Source organism: Sander vitreus, chromosome 20 (genome assembly GCF_031162955.1).
Source record: "Sander vitreus isolate 19-12246 chromosome 20, sanVit1, whole genome shotgun sequence".
Lineage (NCBI taxonomy): Eukaryota > Metazoa > Chordata > Actinopteri > Perciformes > Percidae > Sander > Sander vitreus.
This window is the reverse complement of record NC_135874.1, coordinates 25,836,597-25,854,254: the sequence shown is the minus strand read 5'-3', so window position 1 is coordinate 25,854,254 and position 17,658 is coordinate 25,836,597. Positions and strand designations below refer to the sequence as shown.

Below are 17,658 nucleotides of genomic sequence, written 5' to 3'. Positions count from 1 at the left end.
CATAAGACAAAAAACATGAGGGGCCCTATTTTAACGATCTAAGCGCACGGCGTGAAGCGCCTGGCGCAGGTGCATTTAGGGCGTGTCCAAATCCACTTTTGCTAGTTTGACGGCAGAAACAAGGGTCCGTGCGCCAGGCGCATGGTTCAAAAGGGTTGTACTTAGTGTCTTCATTAATTCATAGGTGTGTTGTGGGTGTATCTTGCAATAAACCAATCAGAGTGTCATCTCCCATTCCCTTTAACAGCCAGGCGCGTTTGTACCTTGACGGTATTGCTATTATGATGGCAGATTAGCACCGTAATATTTTTATTTGTAATCTTTTGCATGTATGTGTGCTGCTGAGCTTCCCTGTGTGTGTGTGTGTGTAACAAGCGTAGTGTGTGCGCGCTGTGCATAAGCCTAGGAGCATTTAATTAATGTGCTGTTAAAATAACAATGAAATGCTGCGCTATTGACTTTAGACCAGGTTTTTGTTGGTCAATGGCGCAATCACAAGACAGCAATACGCCAAGAATGCACCTGAACACACCTCCCTGTAAGACCAGCACGCCCATGGGCGCAAAGATGGGCGCAGGTGCATTTTCTATTTAAACGACAGGGGCGCTGGATGGGAAACTGACAACTGTGTTGTAAAAAAAAAAACTGGAAAAAAAACAGAAACAGAAACCCACAATCATGACAAAGACAAGTAAATTAACTAAATTGATTGATAATAAGTATGAGAAAGACTGCCTTTATTTAGCCTAATTTGAATAAGTACAGGGTGTTTGAGCTAAACCATAAACAATGAAATTAAAGCTCAATAAGTTTTATTTTTCAATATTATTGCAATAGTTGTAGCATTATGAGGTTTTCTTGTCCGGAGATTGTTTTAATACAAAGTGGTTATATTGTTGTGGTTTTTATTTCTAGCTGTTATTTTGGAGCCCTGCAGGTAGCCTCTGTGCTGGGGGGGGAGGGGGGGTGTTGAGCAATAACAGGAAGAATGCATCGTCTCAAACTCTTAACAGGGTTTTCTGTGCTTGTGAACTTGCGAGTTCATTCTTCCAGGTACAACTAGCAAGAACGTTCTCCCCAAGAACACAAGTCTGTTCTTTGCATTCTTGGTATTGGGAAACGCCCTTTGTGTTCCCCTTGTCCTGTGTCAGATCATTGTATGTGTGTGTGTGTGTGTGTTTTTGTTCCGGTCGTGTTTCTCCGTGTCAGCTATTCTCTGGACTCCCTTGGTTATTTTTTGTGTTTTGGTTTAATAAATCCTCAACTTCACTTTTCTGTTGATGGGCATCCCAAGACATGGAGAAGGACTTTCGGTCGGCACCAAGGTACTTCTGGAAAACCGTTCGCCACCTCAGGAGGGGGAAGCGGGGAACCATCCAAGCTGTGTACAGTAAGGATGGGACGCTATTGACCTCAACTGAGGAGGTAATAGGGCGGTGAAAGGAGCACTTTGAGGAACTCCTAAATCCGACTAATACGCCCTCTATGGTAGAGGCAGAGCTGGAGGATGAGGGGGGATTGGCATCAATTTCCCTGGTGGAGGTTGCTGAGGTAGTTAAACAACTCCACAGTGGCAAAGCCCCAGGAATTGATGAGATCCGTCCAGAAATGCTTAAAGCTCTGGGTGTGGAGGGGTTGTCTTGGTTGACACGCCTCTTCAACATTGCGTGGAAGTCTGGGACGGTGCCTAAGGAGTGGCAGACCGGGGTGGTGGTTCCCCTTTTTAAAAAGGGGGACCAGAGGGTGTGTGCCAATTACAGGGGTATCACACTTCTCAGCCTCCCGGTAAAGTCTACTCAAGGTGCTGGAAAGGAGGGTTCGGTCGATAGTCGAATCTCAGGTTGAAGAGGAACAATGCGGATTCCGTCCTGGTCGTGGAACAACGGACCAGATCTTTACTCTCGCAAGGATCCTGGAGGGAGCCTGGGAGTATGCCCAACTAGTCTACATGTGTTTTGTGGATCTGGGGAAGGCGTATGACCGGGTGCCCCGGGAGATACTGTGGGAGGTGCTGCGGGAGTACGGGGTGAGGGGGTCCCTTCTCAGGGCCATCCAATCTCTGTACGACCAAAGCGAGAGCTGTGTCCGGGTTCTCGGCAATAAGTCGGACTCGTTTCAGGTGAGAGTTGGCCTCCGCCAGGGCTGCGCTTTGTCACCAATCCTGTTTGTAGTATTTATGGACAGGATATCGAGGTGTAGTCGGGGTGGAGAGGGGTTGCAGTTCGGTGGGCTGGGGATCTCATCGCTGCTTTTTGCAGATGATGTGGTCCTGATGGCATCATCGGCCTGTGACCTTCAGCACTCACTGGATCGGTTCGCAGCCGAGTGTGAAGCGGCTGGGATGAGGATCAGCACCTCTAAATCGGAGGCCATGGTTCTCAGCAGGAAACCGATGGAGTGCCTTCTCCAGGTAGGGAATGAGTCCTTACCCCAAGTGAAGGAGTTCAAGTACCTTGGGGTCTTGTTCGCAGTGAGGGGACAATGGAGCGGGAGATTGGTCGGAGAATCGGCACAGCAGGTGCGGTATTACATTCAATTTATCGCACCGTTGTGACGAAAAGAGACTGAGCCAGAAGGCAAAGCTCTCAATCTACCGGTCAGTTTTTGTTCCTACCCTCACCTATGGTCATGAAGGCTGGGTCATGACCGAAAGAACAAGATCCAGGGTACAAGCGGCCGAAATGGGTTTCCTCAGGAGGGTAGCTGGCGTCTCCCTTAGAGATAGGGTGAGAAGCTCAGTTATCCGTGAGGAGCTCGGAGTAGAGCCGCTGCTCCTTTGCGTCGAAAGGAGCCAGTTGAGGTGGTTCGGGCATCTGGTAAGGATGCCCCCTGGGCGCCTCCCTAGGGAGGTGTTCCAGGCACGTCCAGCTGGGAGGAGGCCTCGGGGGAGACCCAGGACTAGGTGGAGGGATTATATCTCTAACCTGGCCTGGGAACGCCTCGGGATCCCCCAGTCGGAGCTGGTTAATGTGGCCCGGGAAAGGGAAGTTTGGGGTCCCCTGCTGGAGCTGCTACCCCCGCGACCCGACCCCGGATAAGCGGATGAAGATGGATGGATGGATGGATGGATAAAATGCTAGTTAACATTAGTAATTAACTTAAACAGCTAATGTAAGTAACTGCCTGTGAGCTTCTCCTGTACTATACGGTAATTCCTCTACTATGCAACAGTAAGTTGCGTGGTTATTACACAATCGTGAGCCTATTTTTACAAAAACGTCTGCTACGGAGCCATAACGTGAGCTACAAGGTAATGGAGCTTTTTATAAATTGTCATGTTTCTTTAGAAATAAACAATGGACAAATAGAGTCTTTAAACGCTTCAAATGTAAAGTTATTCGCTGTCAAAGTGATGCCAAAATGAATGGCAGTCAATGGAATGCTAACGGGGGGTGATGGCTTGTTAGCATCAAAATGGCGCCATAGGAGGTTTGCGTTGTGAGGAGAAGCTTACCCCTTTGATGTAGACTAACTGTGATGGTTGGGCTGTGACTTTTTGTTTTTGTTTACTATTTCCTATTTGGTTTTTCCCATTGTCAGTTTCTCTGTTGGCCCTGCCTCGTGTTTCTGTTGTTTTTCCCCTCTCTCCTCCCACTACTGCTGCCAGCTGATTGAGCGCACCTGGTTTTCATTCCACCATCACCTTCTCCCGCCGCACGCACCTGCCTCATCGTCTCCATCTCTGCCTGTCATCTCCAGTCAGCTGGCTTCACCTCTCGGACCCCCTCCCCCACCCTGCTTCAACCCGCCTCCGTCTCCGTCCCCAACCAGCCTTTCCTCGCTTTCCCTGCTCTCCAGCCCCAGTGTCTCTCCCTCGGCTCCTCGGTTACGGCTCCCCCGCGCTCCCCTGAGTATCCAGCCTCTCCACGCTTCCCCTGCTCTCCTGCCGCAGTGTCTCTCCCTTCGCTCCTCGGTTACAGCTCCCCCGCGCACCCCTGAGTATCCTCGCCCTCAAGTCTCTCCATCCTCCCCATAGCTGCTTCCCTGTTCCTGGCGTCCGCCTCCCCACTCTCCTTTTCTCCTTATTTTCAATAAACCTTTTTGTGAGCTATGCGTTTGAGTCTGTTCTGTTCCCAGCGTAACACTATCCCTGTGAATAGTATGAAAGACAATAAAGTTAATCTTGGATCTTGAAGAAGTACCAAAGGCCCCTCAAAAACCTTAAATAACCTCATTTTTTATCTTTAAGGTCCAGGGTTAAAAAATATCACTTAAGCACACCGTGTAATATCAAACTTAGTGACAAAGGTAGTTTGGCACTTCAAGAGACGGAGCCTTTTCTTCATATATGATTCTACAGATGAAAAGACATGGAATTTATCCTGCTGCACATTCACTCTTCCAAAACACCAACCCTTTTTTTCTCAACAAATTTATAGTGTGTTATTCAACAAATTATCAGTTGGTACTGGTGGTAAAGATCCACACTACGTGTGTGCGAGATGACTGTTTAGATCATTACAGACAGATCGTTATCGTACCACAGTGCACATTCTATCTGAACTTTTCTAAACTATAAACTTGCTTTCTCAACTTAAAGCAGCCGGAGTCTAAATAATACTACACATGGTTGCTTAAATTAGAGGTACATACTGTATTATGGTAGAAATTATGCATTTTGTTATTTCATCCAACTCTTTCATACTACAACACAATGGTTGTAAGCACAGCTGTTTAAACATTTTGTTAGAATCACAAGCAGATTGCATCCCAATCCTTTTTTATGGTAGACATTATGCATTTGGTTATTTTATACAACTGTCTCGTACAACAACAAAGTGGTCGAGGCACAGCTGTTTAAACATTTTGTCTGTCAAAAACATTGTGTGACAATCACAGATCCCGTCCTTTTTCTTTATTTCACAAACAAATACAGTTATGTCGTGTTTTTCAGTGTAGTTAGAAATACAATTCATAGAGAAACATCTTCCGTCTGCTGGAGACTGATAATGTCCACAGCAAAGTTCAAGGCCCACTGACTTGACTTGACTGTGCTTTTTAAAGATTTTCTGAACCAAAGTGTTTGTCACACTGTGTGAGCCTGACTGTAGGACCTGCAGGGCAATATGTTATCCTGCTGAGATTTGTGATAGGACATAGCAGGGTGGTAGTAGTTAGACAACATGTTTGTATTTGCCCCATGCCAGCTTGTTAGTAGGTTGCACAATGTGAGCTGTGTACTGTATGTGTCAGTCTTGTTCATCCAGTTTGTCAGTGTAGCAGGGTTAGCCTTTTAATCACAGCCACTCTAAAGCTTTGCTGCTTATACTCTTGATGATAATGCTCCAAGATGAAGTGGATTCAACTTTTGATTCCATGTTTACTGATGTCAACTATTACATGTGGTAAGTAACATTTCATCAATGCTACTGCTGAATTATCAGGCGCGATGTGTTCAGACAGAACTGCAGCAGCAGAACAAAGACTGCACAACACCAAGCCAGGGTTGGTGTTGTGACTTGTTGACAGGAACAAACGCAACAATTTCTTCCATTTTTAAGTTAAGTTAAGGTAAAACATGACTAAGTATTGTATAGGTACTCAAGTAATGAATTTAATCTACTTCTACTCCATTACATTTCATTTGTATTTTTCTGATGGCTGAAGTTGTCGTCGATCTCAGAGTAGGACCTTTACATTTTAAAAGCAGGACTTTTACTTCAGTCAAAATTGCATCAGGTTTCTGATAACATGATAGCTTGCTATATGATCATTAAAATGAAACAACTTTACTGCAATAACTTGAATGCTTTGCACTTGATTGAAGTGGATGAGTACATTTTCTTCATATATGATTCTACAGATGAAAAGTGAAACTAAACAGGTTTGCAGATAATTACACTCCAGCAGGCAGACTGACTTGGAATTTATCCTGCTGCACATTCTTCCAAAACACCAACCCTTTTTTTCTCAACAAATTTACAGTGTGTGATTCAACAAATTATCAGTTGGTACTGGTGGTAAAGATCCACACTACGTGTGTGCGAGATGACTGTTTAGATCATTACAGACAGATCGTTATCGTACCACAGTGCACATTCTATCTGAACTTTTCTAAACTATAAACTTGCTTTATCATGTGATTTGTGATAGGACATGGCAGGGTGGTAGTTGTTAGACAACATGTTTGGATTTCCCCCATGCCAGCTTGTCAGTGGTGGTTTGGCATAAGGTGTAGCACTGGATGGGTAAATGTATGCATTAAATGTATTTGTGGATGACATGTCTAATTAGTTGAGTAGTTTTGAAAATGCACTAATGTGTTTACATGCATCAAAGTAACTTGTATGGCCTCATTTCTTTCTTTTTTCAAGATTATATTTTGGGCGTTTTAGCCCTTTATTATATAGGACAGGTAATGATGTAAAAGAGGATAGAGAGGGGGAATGAAATGCAGGAAAGGGCTGCAGGTCAGAGTTGAACTTGCGGCCGCTGCAACAAAGACTGAACCTTAGTACATTGAGCGCATGCGCTGCCAGGTGAGCTAACACTACAACAATACAATTTCACATCGTTAAAACACCACAACAATAGTACCAACAATAAGATAATAACATTAAGACACCACTACAACAGGTCTCCCGACTGAACCCAACTGTGTTTGCTCTTAGATTTGTCTTTGATTCATAATATGTGGTCTTGACTACAAACCTGAGTACAGTATGATCAATCATAAAAATTAGCTTAAGCCCAGGAAGAAAAAAGGCTTGTCTGTACGCTTGCTGCTTAGATCGAGTCAGGTGTCATTCCTTCTCTCTCCTATGTTTTGTTTTCTCAGCTGCCTGTACTTGTTTAATTATTGTGCAAAGACTTATATCGTGCCAGTGGCAATCCATAACTGTGTGTAAGGGTATTATAATTTGCATATGACATAAAGCTGAGCCCATAAACCCAGAGTGTGAGTTTTGACCCTTTAAATGTCTTTTCTTTCTCAGGTTTCCACTCTCTGAAGTTCTTGTCTACAGGACGTGTGCAGCCTGGAGATCGACCTTTAGTTGAACAACTAACTGTATTTGATGGAGTTCCCATCTCTTACTGTGACACCGTGACTAAAAGAGAACAACTCAAACCTACCCTGGAGTCCCAAAAGTTACCTGAAAACTGTGATGAAGCGAGTCATAATATCTTAACGTCTCTCTACGAGATTTCAAGATTTATAAACAGCACAGCGTGTAAGTTTGTTTTTTGTGACATGTTGATAAGGGCTGCCTGACCCAAAACCAGAAGTTAATCTTGCTGTCTTCCTATACAGATGTTGTACAGCGGCGGCGAGGCTGCATCCTGTCAGCCAATGGGACGGTGTTTGCTTTTGAAGCCTGGGCAGTAGATGGGATGGACTTCATAAGCTTTGACCCTGAATCTCAGAGATGGACGTCCCAGTCTCCCTCTGCAATACCAGTGGAACAAGGCTGGAACAAGAATACATTAATGAATTATGCCTATAGACACTTCATCAGAGTGGAATGTCCACAGATGATCCAGGGAATTAAATTGAGACCAATACAGCAGGAAACAGGTGAGGGCCTGGAATAGTACACACACACATTTTCTTCAAAACTTGACATTTTCAGCGAGTAGCTTGCTAGTTCGAAGTTTGTTGTGGTATCCCGAAGCGAAGAGAGTTTAAGAACGGCAACACACAGAGAGTGGAAGGTGAGGCGATGTGGGGCAATTATCCTGGAAATGTACTTCCGTTGATCCAGATGATCACGGTCTTTGATACTATATACTATATATAATTTATTTCTCTGCAGAGCTACGTGTATTTGCCAAGCCCATTGTTGACACAGACCAGGCACTGCTGAGGTGTCATGTGACGAGTACTGACAAATCAGTGAGCTCGGTGCATCTGATTGGAAATGGGGCTTCCAGGGCCAGTCGGATCATCGTAACTGGACCGATGCCTGCTGAAGACGGATCTGTGATCCTCCGACTGACAGCTGAGATCTCCCAGAACCGAGATGACACATACGGCTGCACAGTACAAACAGGAAGTCACAACATCACCGTCTTTTGGGGTGAGACCTTTTTTCAGATTAACAAAACATGATTGTAATATTTTGGTTTATATTGTTTAAAAATGAAAATAACATTTCCAAGCTAAAAGTAAAGGTGAAGTCTTAGTCAGTATTGGTGTTTAGAATTTATACCTCCATGGTACTCTAAACCTGTTTTTTGAAATCTGATTGTTCCCATTCTTAGTTTAAAACAGAGTGGACAGAATGGAGAACTTTGGTGGTGGGAAAGTTGGGTTTTCAAGATCTTCTTTCTTTCCTTACAGATGGGAATACTCTTGACGGCAGAAACCTTCTTGATAACTCAAGAGTGTTTTGGACAATCCTGCAAGTAATCCTTGGAGTCTTCTCCGCTGTGTTTATAATCGCTAGTATACACCGTGCAATCCGATCTCTGATTAAATGTGGTAAGGCTTATTATTTCTGTTTTCAGACTTTAGTAAGTTCACTAAAGCGACATCAATAAGCCGATTGACTGAGTCAAAACATGAGTTAATATATAGGTACCAAGATATGTCAAAACAGAAATGCCAAAAACAATTGAAGTTATTTCATACAGCAGATGTGTTGGACCCATTTATGAGTCCGCTGTGACTCTGGGTGCCACTGTTAACAGAGACTCCAGTCTGCAGTGTCGTTCAGCTTCACTGATAAACTAGAGACTTTCACATAGACGTTTCAGTTTCACCTCTTTTCTGCTGTTCACACACACACACACACACACACACACACACACATACACACACACACACACACACACACACACACACACACTCTGCATCTCACTCATCCACAACACTTTCTATTTCTCTCTTTCCTTTTTCTCCATATCATTTTCATGGAGGTGATTATTGGGCTCAGGTTGGGTTTTAGAAACAGTGTCACCATTACATACTTTGTCCACCAGAGAGCAAGTTTATTTTTCAATTGTAAAATGTACAGCTCGATACATCTGTTGGTCACAATTCTTCAAAATGTGTCCTAATTGTGATTTCTTTGCAGTGAAAAAGAAGCCCAGTCCTCCTTCAAGAGTTGATCCACAGCTGGCGTAGCAGTTTACCAGGATCATGGAGAGTGTTGCTTCTCCAGATCTGCAGAATGTTATTTTTTCAGTTACACAAATGAGAGAGGGAAACAGAAAGTACTACGAGCAGTGGGAGGTGAGCATTATGCTAAGGGATCAAAGTCACTATGATCCAGAGTACTTTGCTAATAAAATTGATGGAGCACAGCGATAGTTAATTGAGGAATTGAGCGGAGAATTTGAAATTGTAGAAAGACAAACAATATATATCAACTGTGAACGTCAGGTTTTACTGTCAGTCCTTCAGAGACGCTGTTATTTTCCACTGAATCCATTAATTTCAGAACTGTGTTCAGTCATCATTCATCATTCTCTACAGTGACACATTTCAAACTTTAGAAATCACAATTGCTTTGTGTCATTATTGGAAAGTTGTAAGGACAACATGTCATTTTTCATAATGATCAAAAGTGAAGAATTGCATTGTGGATGTTCACACTGAGATTTTGGACACTTCAATACAATGGTCCAACGTAAATATGGTGAACCATGCAGCAAATAGGGAATGATTTTGGACACAGCTGCACTTTCAATTTATCATGGCCGTTAATATGTACGTTATTGCCACTTGAGGCTACAAAACACAGCTTTCAAGCTGGGGGAAAGTTAAGGTGGGAAAATAGAAGACTTTCACCTGGGAAACGGATGTTCCTCTCCCTGAAATACAACTTAAGATGACGTGGATGGTGTATGAACCCAAACCAAAAACTTTTTTCTTATCCTAACAAGTTGTTTTGGTGCCTAAACTTAGCGAACTATGACATTTACTAGAAATGTGTCTACTGTGAATACTAAAAGAGCCACTGATGGGACACAAATTGAAAAAAGTGTAAGTCCAGTGTAAAGTATTTGGGCATTTGGCTGGATGATAAGCTGTCTTTTAAACCACACATAACTGAGCTTGTGAAGAAATTAAAGCCAAAATTGGCATTCTTCCATAGAAATAAATCTTGCCTCACCCAAAGTTGTAGGAAACTGATTGTTCAAACTACGTTTCTATCAGTTTTAGATTACGGGGATGTCATTTATATGCATGCAGCTTCCTCTACAAAGCCACTTGATGCAGTTCATCACTCTGCCTTAGATTTATATCTGGTGACGGATTCAGTACCTACCACTGTGTCCTTTATCAACGTGTTGGCTGTACTTCTCATGATGCACTTTACTTATTACAACATACTAACTAACAATTGCCTGTATGTTTAACAAGCTTGCTGAATTTTAAATCGTATCACTACAGCACTCGCACTAGTGATTCCTTGGTCTTAAATATTCCATTTGGTAGGACAGAATTAGGCAAAACTGCATTTATTAGTATTATGCTCCATATAAATGGAAGTACCTGCATATTCTAATGAAATTAAACAGCCTGATTCCATATAATCACTTTAAATGTCTTCTTCATGAGCCTATGTATTCTGAATGTAGATGTGCACTTTAAGTTGTTTAACATTCTGTAATTGTTTTGTGTCTGTACTGTGTATTGCAGCTGTATATCATATATGAACTATGTTCAGTAATTTTTATATATATTATATATTGTTATTTTATATTGCATGTAATCAGGACGATATGGAAATAAGAGCTTGCTCTCAATTGGCCCTGTGTGAATAAATACCGCCACTTGCAGATATTTCATAGGATAATATGCAAACCCCTTAATGATAATACGTTGTTCTTTTTTTGCTACTGTGTGTAAATAATGTTTACACGAAGCTAAGTATTGTTTTCTATATTTTACGGCTATTTTATTTAAACTTTTCTACCATCATATTTAGCGTTTACCATGCTGTATAATACTTTGAATCTTTTCTGAGATCTCTGCTGCTTTTTTTTTTTTTTTTAATCCAATAAAATAAATGACAGTCTGGGCTGTCCACAGTTTAGGGGAATCTCAGCAGGGTTTCTTTCATCTCCTGCACAGTTGTATTTTATGTTTTATTTTCTTCTATTATTTGATGTCTGACATATTTGTGCAATAAAAAGAAATCAAACTCTTAATGTTCCCTCTTTCATTTTTTGTCAAATATGTAATGGAGGTTGCTTGAATGGATTTTAACATTGACACTGAATTACATCTCCTCCTCAGTGTAAAGTGTCTTTACACTGAGGAGGCTTTCTCTTCTGAAAGACATTCATCAAACAGACAGACATCTGTGTTAATAAGTCACTCTGTCACAAGCAGTCATATTTTACTCTCTTTATGTGTGTTACAATTCACACTAATAATCTGATTACTAGTCTAATGGTTTTACCATATCCCGGGTAAATTCTGCTCGTCTGCAGTGGATTTACACTTATTTAATATCTTATGTATACTTTTTTTATACTAAATCACAGTCTTTTGTGATTTGATAAGGGCCCAAAGACATTTAGTTTGTTGACAGGTACTTTGCCAAAGCAACGGAGCAAAACACCTTTTTTATTCACTTGTTTTTTACTCTGTAATGAATGTGATTTAAAATGTAGCAAAGTACAATATTTCAAACAAAACATACTTAAGTAAAAGTAAAAATTACAGATTTTAAAAACTGCTTCAAAAAGTAAAAGTACACACAAAAACTAATCTATGACAGTTACGTTAGTAGTTGTAATTTGTTACTTTCCACCTCTGACTGGGTCAAATCAACATAAGTACGTGTAACATACATGAGTACATAAAGGCACTCTTTGGCAAAGTAACAAATGCAAAGTATGACCACTAGATGGTTCTGTAAAATATATAGAAGAAAGAAAGTGATGATGTGACAATAATATAATGAACAACAAGATAGGATTTTGGCAACAGCACCAGACCACTCATCAGAGAATACACTTTGAGTTGGTTTTGGATGAGATTTTAAAATAATTAAATTTATTTTGGGTCAGCTCTAGACGTATCCTCAGATCACTGACTACCATTGCCGCCAATCATCAATTATTTTCTTAGAAGAATAAACTGCTTTTATCCTAAAAGAGTATCACTAGTTCAGCAAATAACTCAATTTACATGCTGTAGTTTGGCACTTCTTTGTTAAACAGAGAAGGGATGGAGCCTTTTCTTCATATATGATTCTACAGATGAAGAGTGAAACTAAACAGGTTTGCAGATAATGACATCAGCAGCAGGCAGACTGACAGCTACTGACTGAATTCCCATCTCTTACTGTGACTAAAAGAGAACAACTCAAACCTACCCTGGAGTCCCAAAAGTTACCTGAAAAGTGTGACAAAGCGAGTCTTAATATCATAGACTCTCTCCACGAGATTTCAAAATTTAGGAACAGCACAGCGTATAAGTTTTTATAATGTTTGTTTTTGTGACATGTTGATAATTGCTGCCTGACCCAAAACCAGAAGTTAATCTTGCTGTCTTCCTGTACAGATGTTGTACAGCGGCGGCGAGGCTGCATCCTGTCAGCCAATGGGACGGTGTTTGCTTTTGAAGCCTGGGCAGTAGATGGGATGGACTTCATAAGCTTTGACCCTGAATCTCAGAGATGGACGTCCCAGTCTCCCTCTGCAATACCAGTGGAACAAGGCTGGAACAAGAATACATTAATGAATTATGCCTATAGACACTTCATCAGAGTGGAATGTCCACAGATGATCCAGAAAATTAAATTGAGACCAATACAGCAGTAAAACTGGTAAGAGCTGTTACACTACACACACACACACACACACACACACACACACACACACACAATTTCTCTCACTTGAACACATGAACACTTTACATTTTTGTCTATTCCTTCTCTCTGTCTTCAAAATGTAACATTTTCAGCGTGTAGCTTGCTAGCTCGGAGGTTGTTGTTGTATCCCAAAGGGACAGAGTTTAAGAACAGCAACACAGAGAGAGCAGAAGGTGAGGCGATGTCAAGCAATTATCCTGGAAATGTACTTCCGTTGATCCAGATGATCATGGTCTTTGATACTTAATATATAATTTATTTCTCTGCAGAGCTACATGTATTTGCCAAGCCCATTGTTGACACAGACCATCATCATGTGACCAGTACTGACAAATCAGTGAGCTCGGTGCATCTGATTGGAAATGGGGCTTCCAGGGCCAGTTGGATCATCGTAACTGGACCGATGCCTGCTGAAGACGGATCTGTGATCCTCCGACTGACAGCTGAGATCTCCCAGAACCGAGACAATGACACATACGGCTGCACAGTACAAACAGGAAGTCACAACATCACCATCTTTTGGGGTGAGACCTTTTTTGGAGTTAGGCAACTCCAAAAAGTTGTTGATTTTGTTTGAAAATCAAAGTGAAATGTCTAAGGTAATAGTGAAGGTGAAGCTATAGTTAGTGTTGGTGTTTGGTATTGGATACCTCCATGGTATTCTTTATCTTTTTTATATCAGATCTGACTGTTCCTGATTTCAGTTTTAGGGAGCGTTTTTTGCTCTGGTCCAAGTCAGTTAATGAGTTTATAAACTCGGAGGATTTTCACCTTGGTTCGGTTTTAATTTCACACGGAGAATAATCCATTACAAACTACAACCATAAGAACGTTCAGTCTGTTTATTGGCCAGATGTGTTTGGGCCGTTTTTCAGGCGTTGGCCAGATGTGTTTGGGCGTTTTTCAGACATAATTTCAGCGAGCAACGTTACTACATCTGCTCTGCTGTCTCCAACTTTAGGGTTAGGGTTAGGGTTAGTTTGACCACGGAAATGCGAGTAACGGATGGCAAACTTGAGCACTGTCTGTTCTGTGAGAGAAACAGCAAGCTGCTACAGTTTGCATGTTCTGCCGCATTGCAGATTGGAAAGCACATCTAACTACAGGAGCCATTTAGCTCAGACTTGTAACGTTCTCACCACAAACAAACCACTTCAGAGTTCATTGAAAGCGTACCGAGACCACCTCTTCATGGACCATCTGCATTGTATTTACAATCACTATTATATCCTGTGCAATAATTCTCCTCAAACTTGCTAAGACTCATTATTTCTGTTATCAGACTTTAGAAAACTTACTACAGTGCCACCAATAAATCAGCTGAGCCGATTGTAAAGTAAGAAGAAATGCTCTAAAATTGGCCTCTAAAATCCATGTATGGGTTGGGCTATATGCACAACATGTTAACAAAGTATCTAGTATGAGTATCTGAAGACAGATTAATACAATGTAAGTGCTCAGTGAAAGTCTTTCTATGACACATTACCTGCTGTTATTTGTGCTATGCTGACATAAACATATGCATAAAGAAGAGTCTTTAGAAACCATATTTGGCTCTCTGTATACTTATCTGTACTTAACTCACAGTAGAGAACCTGTGTTAAAGTCTTTGCTAAATGAGATGGAACTTCCACTGTGTCTTAAATGTGATTCCAATTTTCCTTGCAGTGAAAATCAAATCAAGTCCTTCAAGAGTTGATCCACAGCTGGCGGAGCAGTTTACCCACGATGATGGAGAGTGTTTGTTCTCCAGATCTGCAGAATGTTATTTTTTCAGTCACGCGGGGCTACAGAGTGAAACAGAGAGTCCTATGATCAGTGGGAGATGAGGGTTGTGTCTAGGGATCAAAGTTTCTATGATACAGTTTACTTCAGTAATCAAATTGATGGGGGCACAACGATAGTTAATTGAGGAATTGAGCAGGATTTGAAATTTTAGAAACAGAAATTCAGTAATCACAGAACTGTGTTCAGTCCTCATTCCTCATTCCCTACGTAATAAACACTGCTAGTCTGCTCAATACATAGTAAAAACATTGACACATTTCGAAAACTTTCAAATCACAATTTTGTGTTATAATTGGAAAGGTGTAATGACACGTTGTAATTTTCTTATTGATAAAAAGCATTGTGGATGTATAATCTTCACACTAAGATTTTGGACACTTTAGTAAAATGGTCCAAAGTAAATATGGTGCACCATGCAGCAAAAGGGAATCATTTCGGACACAGCTTTACTCTTAATTTATTATGACCATTAACATGTACGTAATTTACCGCTTAAAGTGGTCATATTATGCTTTTTGCCTCTCCTTTATTGTGTTATATATCTTCTTTGTGCACGTAATAAGTCCACCCCTAAGGGAGTTAACCCCCTAACCATCTCCCACAGAAAACACTGTTCACAAACTGCTCCAAACAGCTCTATTGTAGTCCAGCCTTTACTTCAGAGACAAACGTGGTCACTTTGTAACACACGTTATAATGCTCACGTGAGCTGCTAGGGCGGCACTCCCTCATACTCTGCTTCTGACTGGCTAGTAGTCCTTACCTAGGTACTGTCAGGGCACGCCCTCATACTCTGCTTCTGACTGGCTAGTAGTCCTTACCTAGGTACTGTCAGCATTTACCATGCTGTATAAAACTGTGAATCTTTTCTGAGGCCTCTTTACATCTTCAACTCTTATGTTCATGTACTATACAATACAATAATAATACTATACAATAATACACAGCATGGGCTCTTTAGCATTGTAGCACAGCTAGCTGTTTCAGCAATATGAGCCATCACTAGACAATATTCCACACTATGCATATTTATTTGTTTATTACTCCAACTGTGCAATACAATATGTCATTTCTATTCATCTGCACTTTACTCATCTGTATATCTGTTTATATACTGTCTGTTTATATAAGGGTGTTTATTGTGTAAATATGCTTGTTTTATTATTATTATTATTATTATTATTATTATTATTGTTATTATTATAACTAATTCTATTTTTTCTATTTCTTATACTTTATGTATATTTTTTTCTCCTATGTCTAATTAATGTGTATTTGTGTTATTCTGATGTGTGTAAATTTTTTCTTCTTATTATTCTTCTTCTTTTGAGCTGCTGGAATTTCCCCAGTGTGGGATTAATAAAGTCTATCTTATCTTTACATTTTAGGGAAAGGCTAGCTTTTTATTCTATTATTTGATGTCTGACATATTTTGTGCAATAAAAACAAATCAAACTCCTAATGTTCCCTCTTTCATTTTCTTAAATCCGTAATGGAGGTTACATATTCTTCTAAGTGTAAAGTGCATTTTATGTTTCAGTATTTAATAGATATTCCACACAATCTTTTTCTTCTGTAAGACATTCATCAAGGTGCTACACAGACATTCATATGTTAATAAGTCACTCTGTTATGGTCCAGACCAAGTCAGTCAAACCGTAGGTGTTAAAGTCACATGTTGGTTTACATCTAAGCGAATGCGTGAAAAAGTGTAGCATTTTGAGCATGACAAGTAGTCAGTGTCAGGCCCTGTACATGATAGTGAACGTCTACCAGCTTGTCATGTTATAAAACCTCTGATGATCTTCATGTTTGGTAAGAACTACACAGTATGTAACCCAGCTTTTCGTTATATTATGACCTTACTTGATGTCAATTTAACTGGAGATTATTTTTTCTCTATCTATTTTTATTATGTGCAACAACAAAAGCTTAGCAAAGCAGGTTTCATCTGAGTGTGTTGATCCTAATCCACACGGAAAGCCTTTCAGAAAGATTCACCAAAGACACACAGTGTGTGTGCGTGTGTGTGTTCTTACATGACAGTGAGTAGATGAAATGTTAAAGCTATTAATGTAGATGTATGTTACACTCTCTCTCTCTCCCTCTTTGCCTCTCTCTCTCTCTCTCTCTCTCTGAGCTGTAATGCACTACAACAGCTGGCACCCTCTCAGCACATCTTCACACTGAGTAGCCACTCCGCTGCTGCTGTTGTTGTTGCAGCAGCAGCATCATCCTCTTAAACACCACAAACATAGCTAGCAACTCTTTGAAAGGCTTGTTTTGGATTTTGCATGGATGCTCCTTTTTCTTGCTACACCAGGCATTAACAGAAGTCTGCAAGCTCTGGAGGATGAGGTAAAACATATGGACAATACACAAGACAATGCACCTGTTTTCTGTGAGACATTCAAACAATGTGGAAATATCAATAAGGACATTGGAGAAATACTTTAAACAGCAGCAAATACTGAATTTTTTCATGTGTAAAGAGTATATAATGTGTTAGATAATGTGCTAGCCTTTAGACATCCCCCATCACTATTCTAGCTTGCTGTATGCTTCTAATGTCGCAATTCAAACTTTAGTTAAGGTGATTCAGGATTGGCTATGTATCAAAACTTACTATGGTTTTACAATATGGAATAACTTAATATTAAATACTGTAGAACAACGTGTTGGCAGATTATTCCTAATGTCCCTTCTTTCTGAAACTGAAATGAGAAGATTGATAGCTATCTCTAACCCTACCACCTAAAAATGATGTTTACTGTATATAAAGCTCATTTGCAACAGGAAATGGTTTTAAAAGAAACATAATGTGCACAGATTACATTTTTGATCAGCATAAGGAGAAAAACTTTTAAAAGAAAGTATATCTGCAAAGTTCATAAACGTTACTAAGCATATTTCCAAAACTGGTTAAGATTAGGGAAAGATGGTGTGATTTGAATGGCAAAAAAAATGACATGTTGACTTTTTCCAAATCCACAATCTTTCACTAACCTTAATTAAAGTAGTTGGCTGCCTAAACCTAGCCTGGAAATCCAGACCCAAATCTGGAAGATTAAGGATCTGGCATTGAGTGATGAACATG

General features: G+C 40.5%; 1 protein-coding gene and 1 long non-coding RNA gene across 2 annotated transcripts; both read left to right on the top strand.

The window, feature by feature from the left end:
• The first annotated feature begins 4,404 nt into the window (after positions 1 to 4,404).
• On the top strand, positions 4,405 to 11,100 carry LOC144535764 (major histocompatibility complex class I-related protein 1-like). Its single transcript, XM_078278403.1, has 6 exons — positions 4,405 to 5,345; positions 6,936 to 7,172; positions 7,253 to 7,516; positions 7,755 to 8,018; positions 8,282 to 8,422; positions 9,018 to 11,100. Exons 1-6 carry the CDS (start codon positions 5,291 to 5,293, stop codon positions 9,065 to 9,067), a joined length of 1,011 nt encoding a protein of 336 aa, XP_078134529.1. The 5' UTR covers positions 4,405 to 5,290; the 3' UTR covers positions 9,068 to 11,100.
• Positions 11,101 to 12,443: 1,343 nt separating this feature from the next.
• Positions 12,444 to 16,011, top strand: LOC144535151 (uncharacterized). The gene is made up of 3 exons (XR_013503644.1): positions 12,444 to 12,946; positions 13,043 to 13,297; positions 14,442 to 16,011. It is a non-coding gene; the product is annotated as an uncharacterized LOC144535151 (long non-coding RNA).
• The last annotated feature ends 1,647 nt before the right edge of the window (positions 16,012 to 17,658 follow it).

Coding starts and splice junctions, on each gene's coding strand:
- LOC144535764 (XM_078278403.1), top strand. CDS start 5,291: ATGAAGTGGATTCAACTTTTGATTCCATGTTTACTGATGTCAACTATT. Junction 5,346..6,935: donor GATGTCAACTATTACATGTG/GTAAGTAACATT, acceptor TTTCTTTCTCAG/GTTTCCACTCTCTGAAGTTC. Junction 7,173..7,252: donor ATTTATAAACAGCACAGCGT/GTAAGTTTGTTT, acceptor CTTCCTATACAG/ATGTTGTACAGCGGCGGCGA.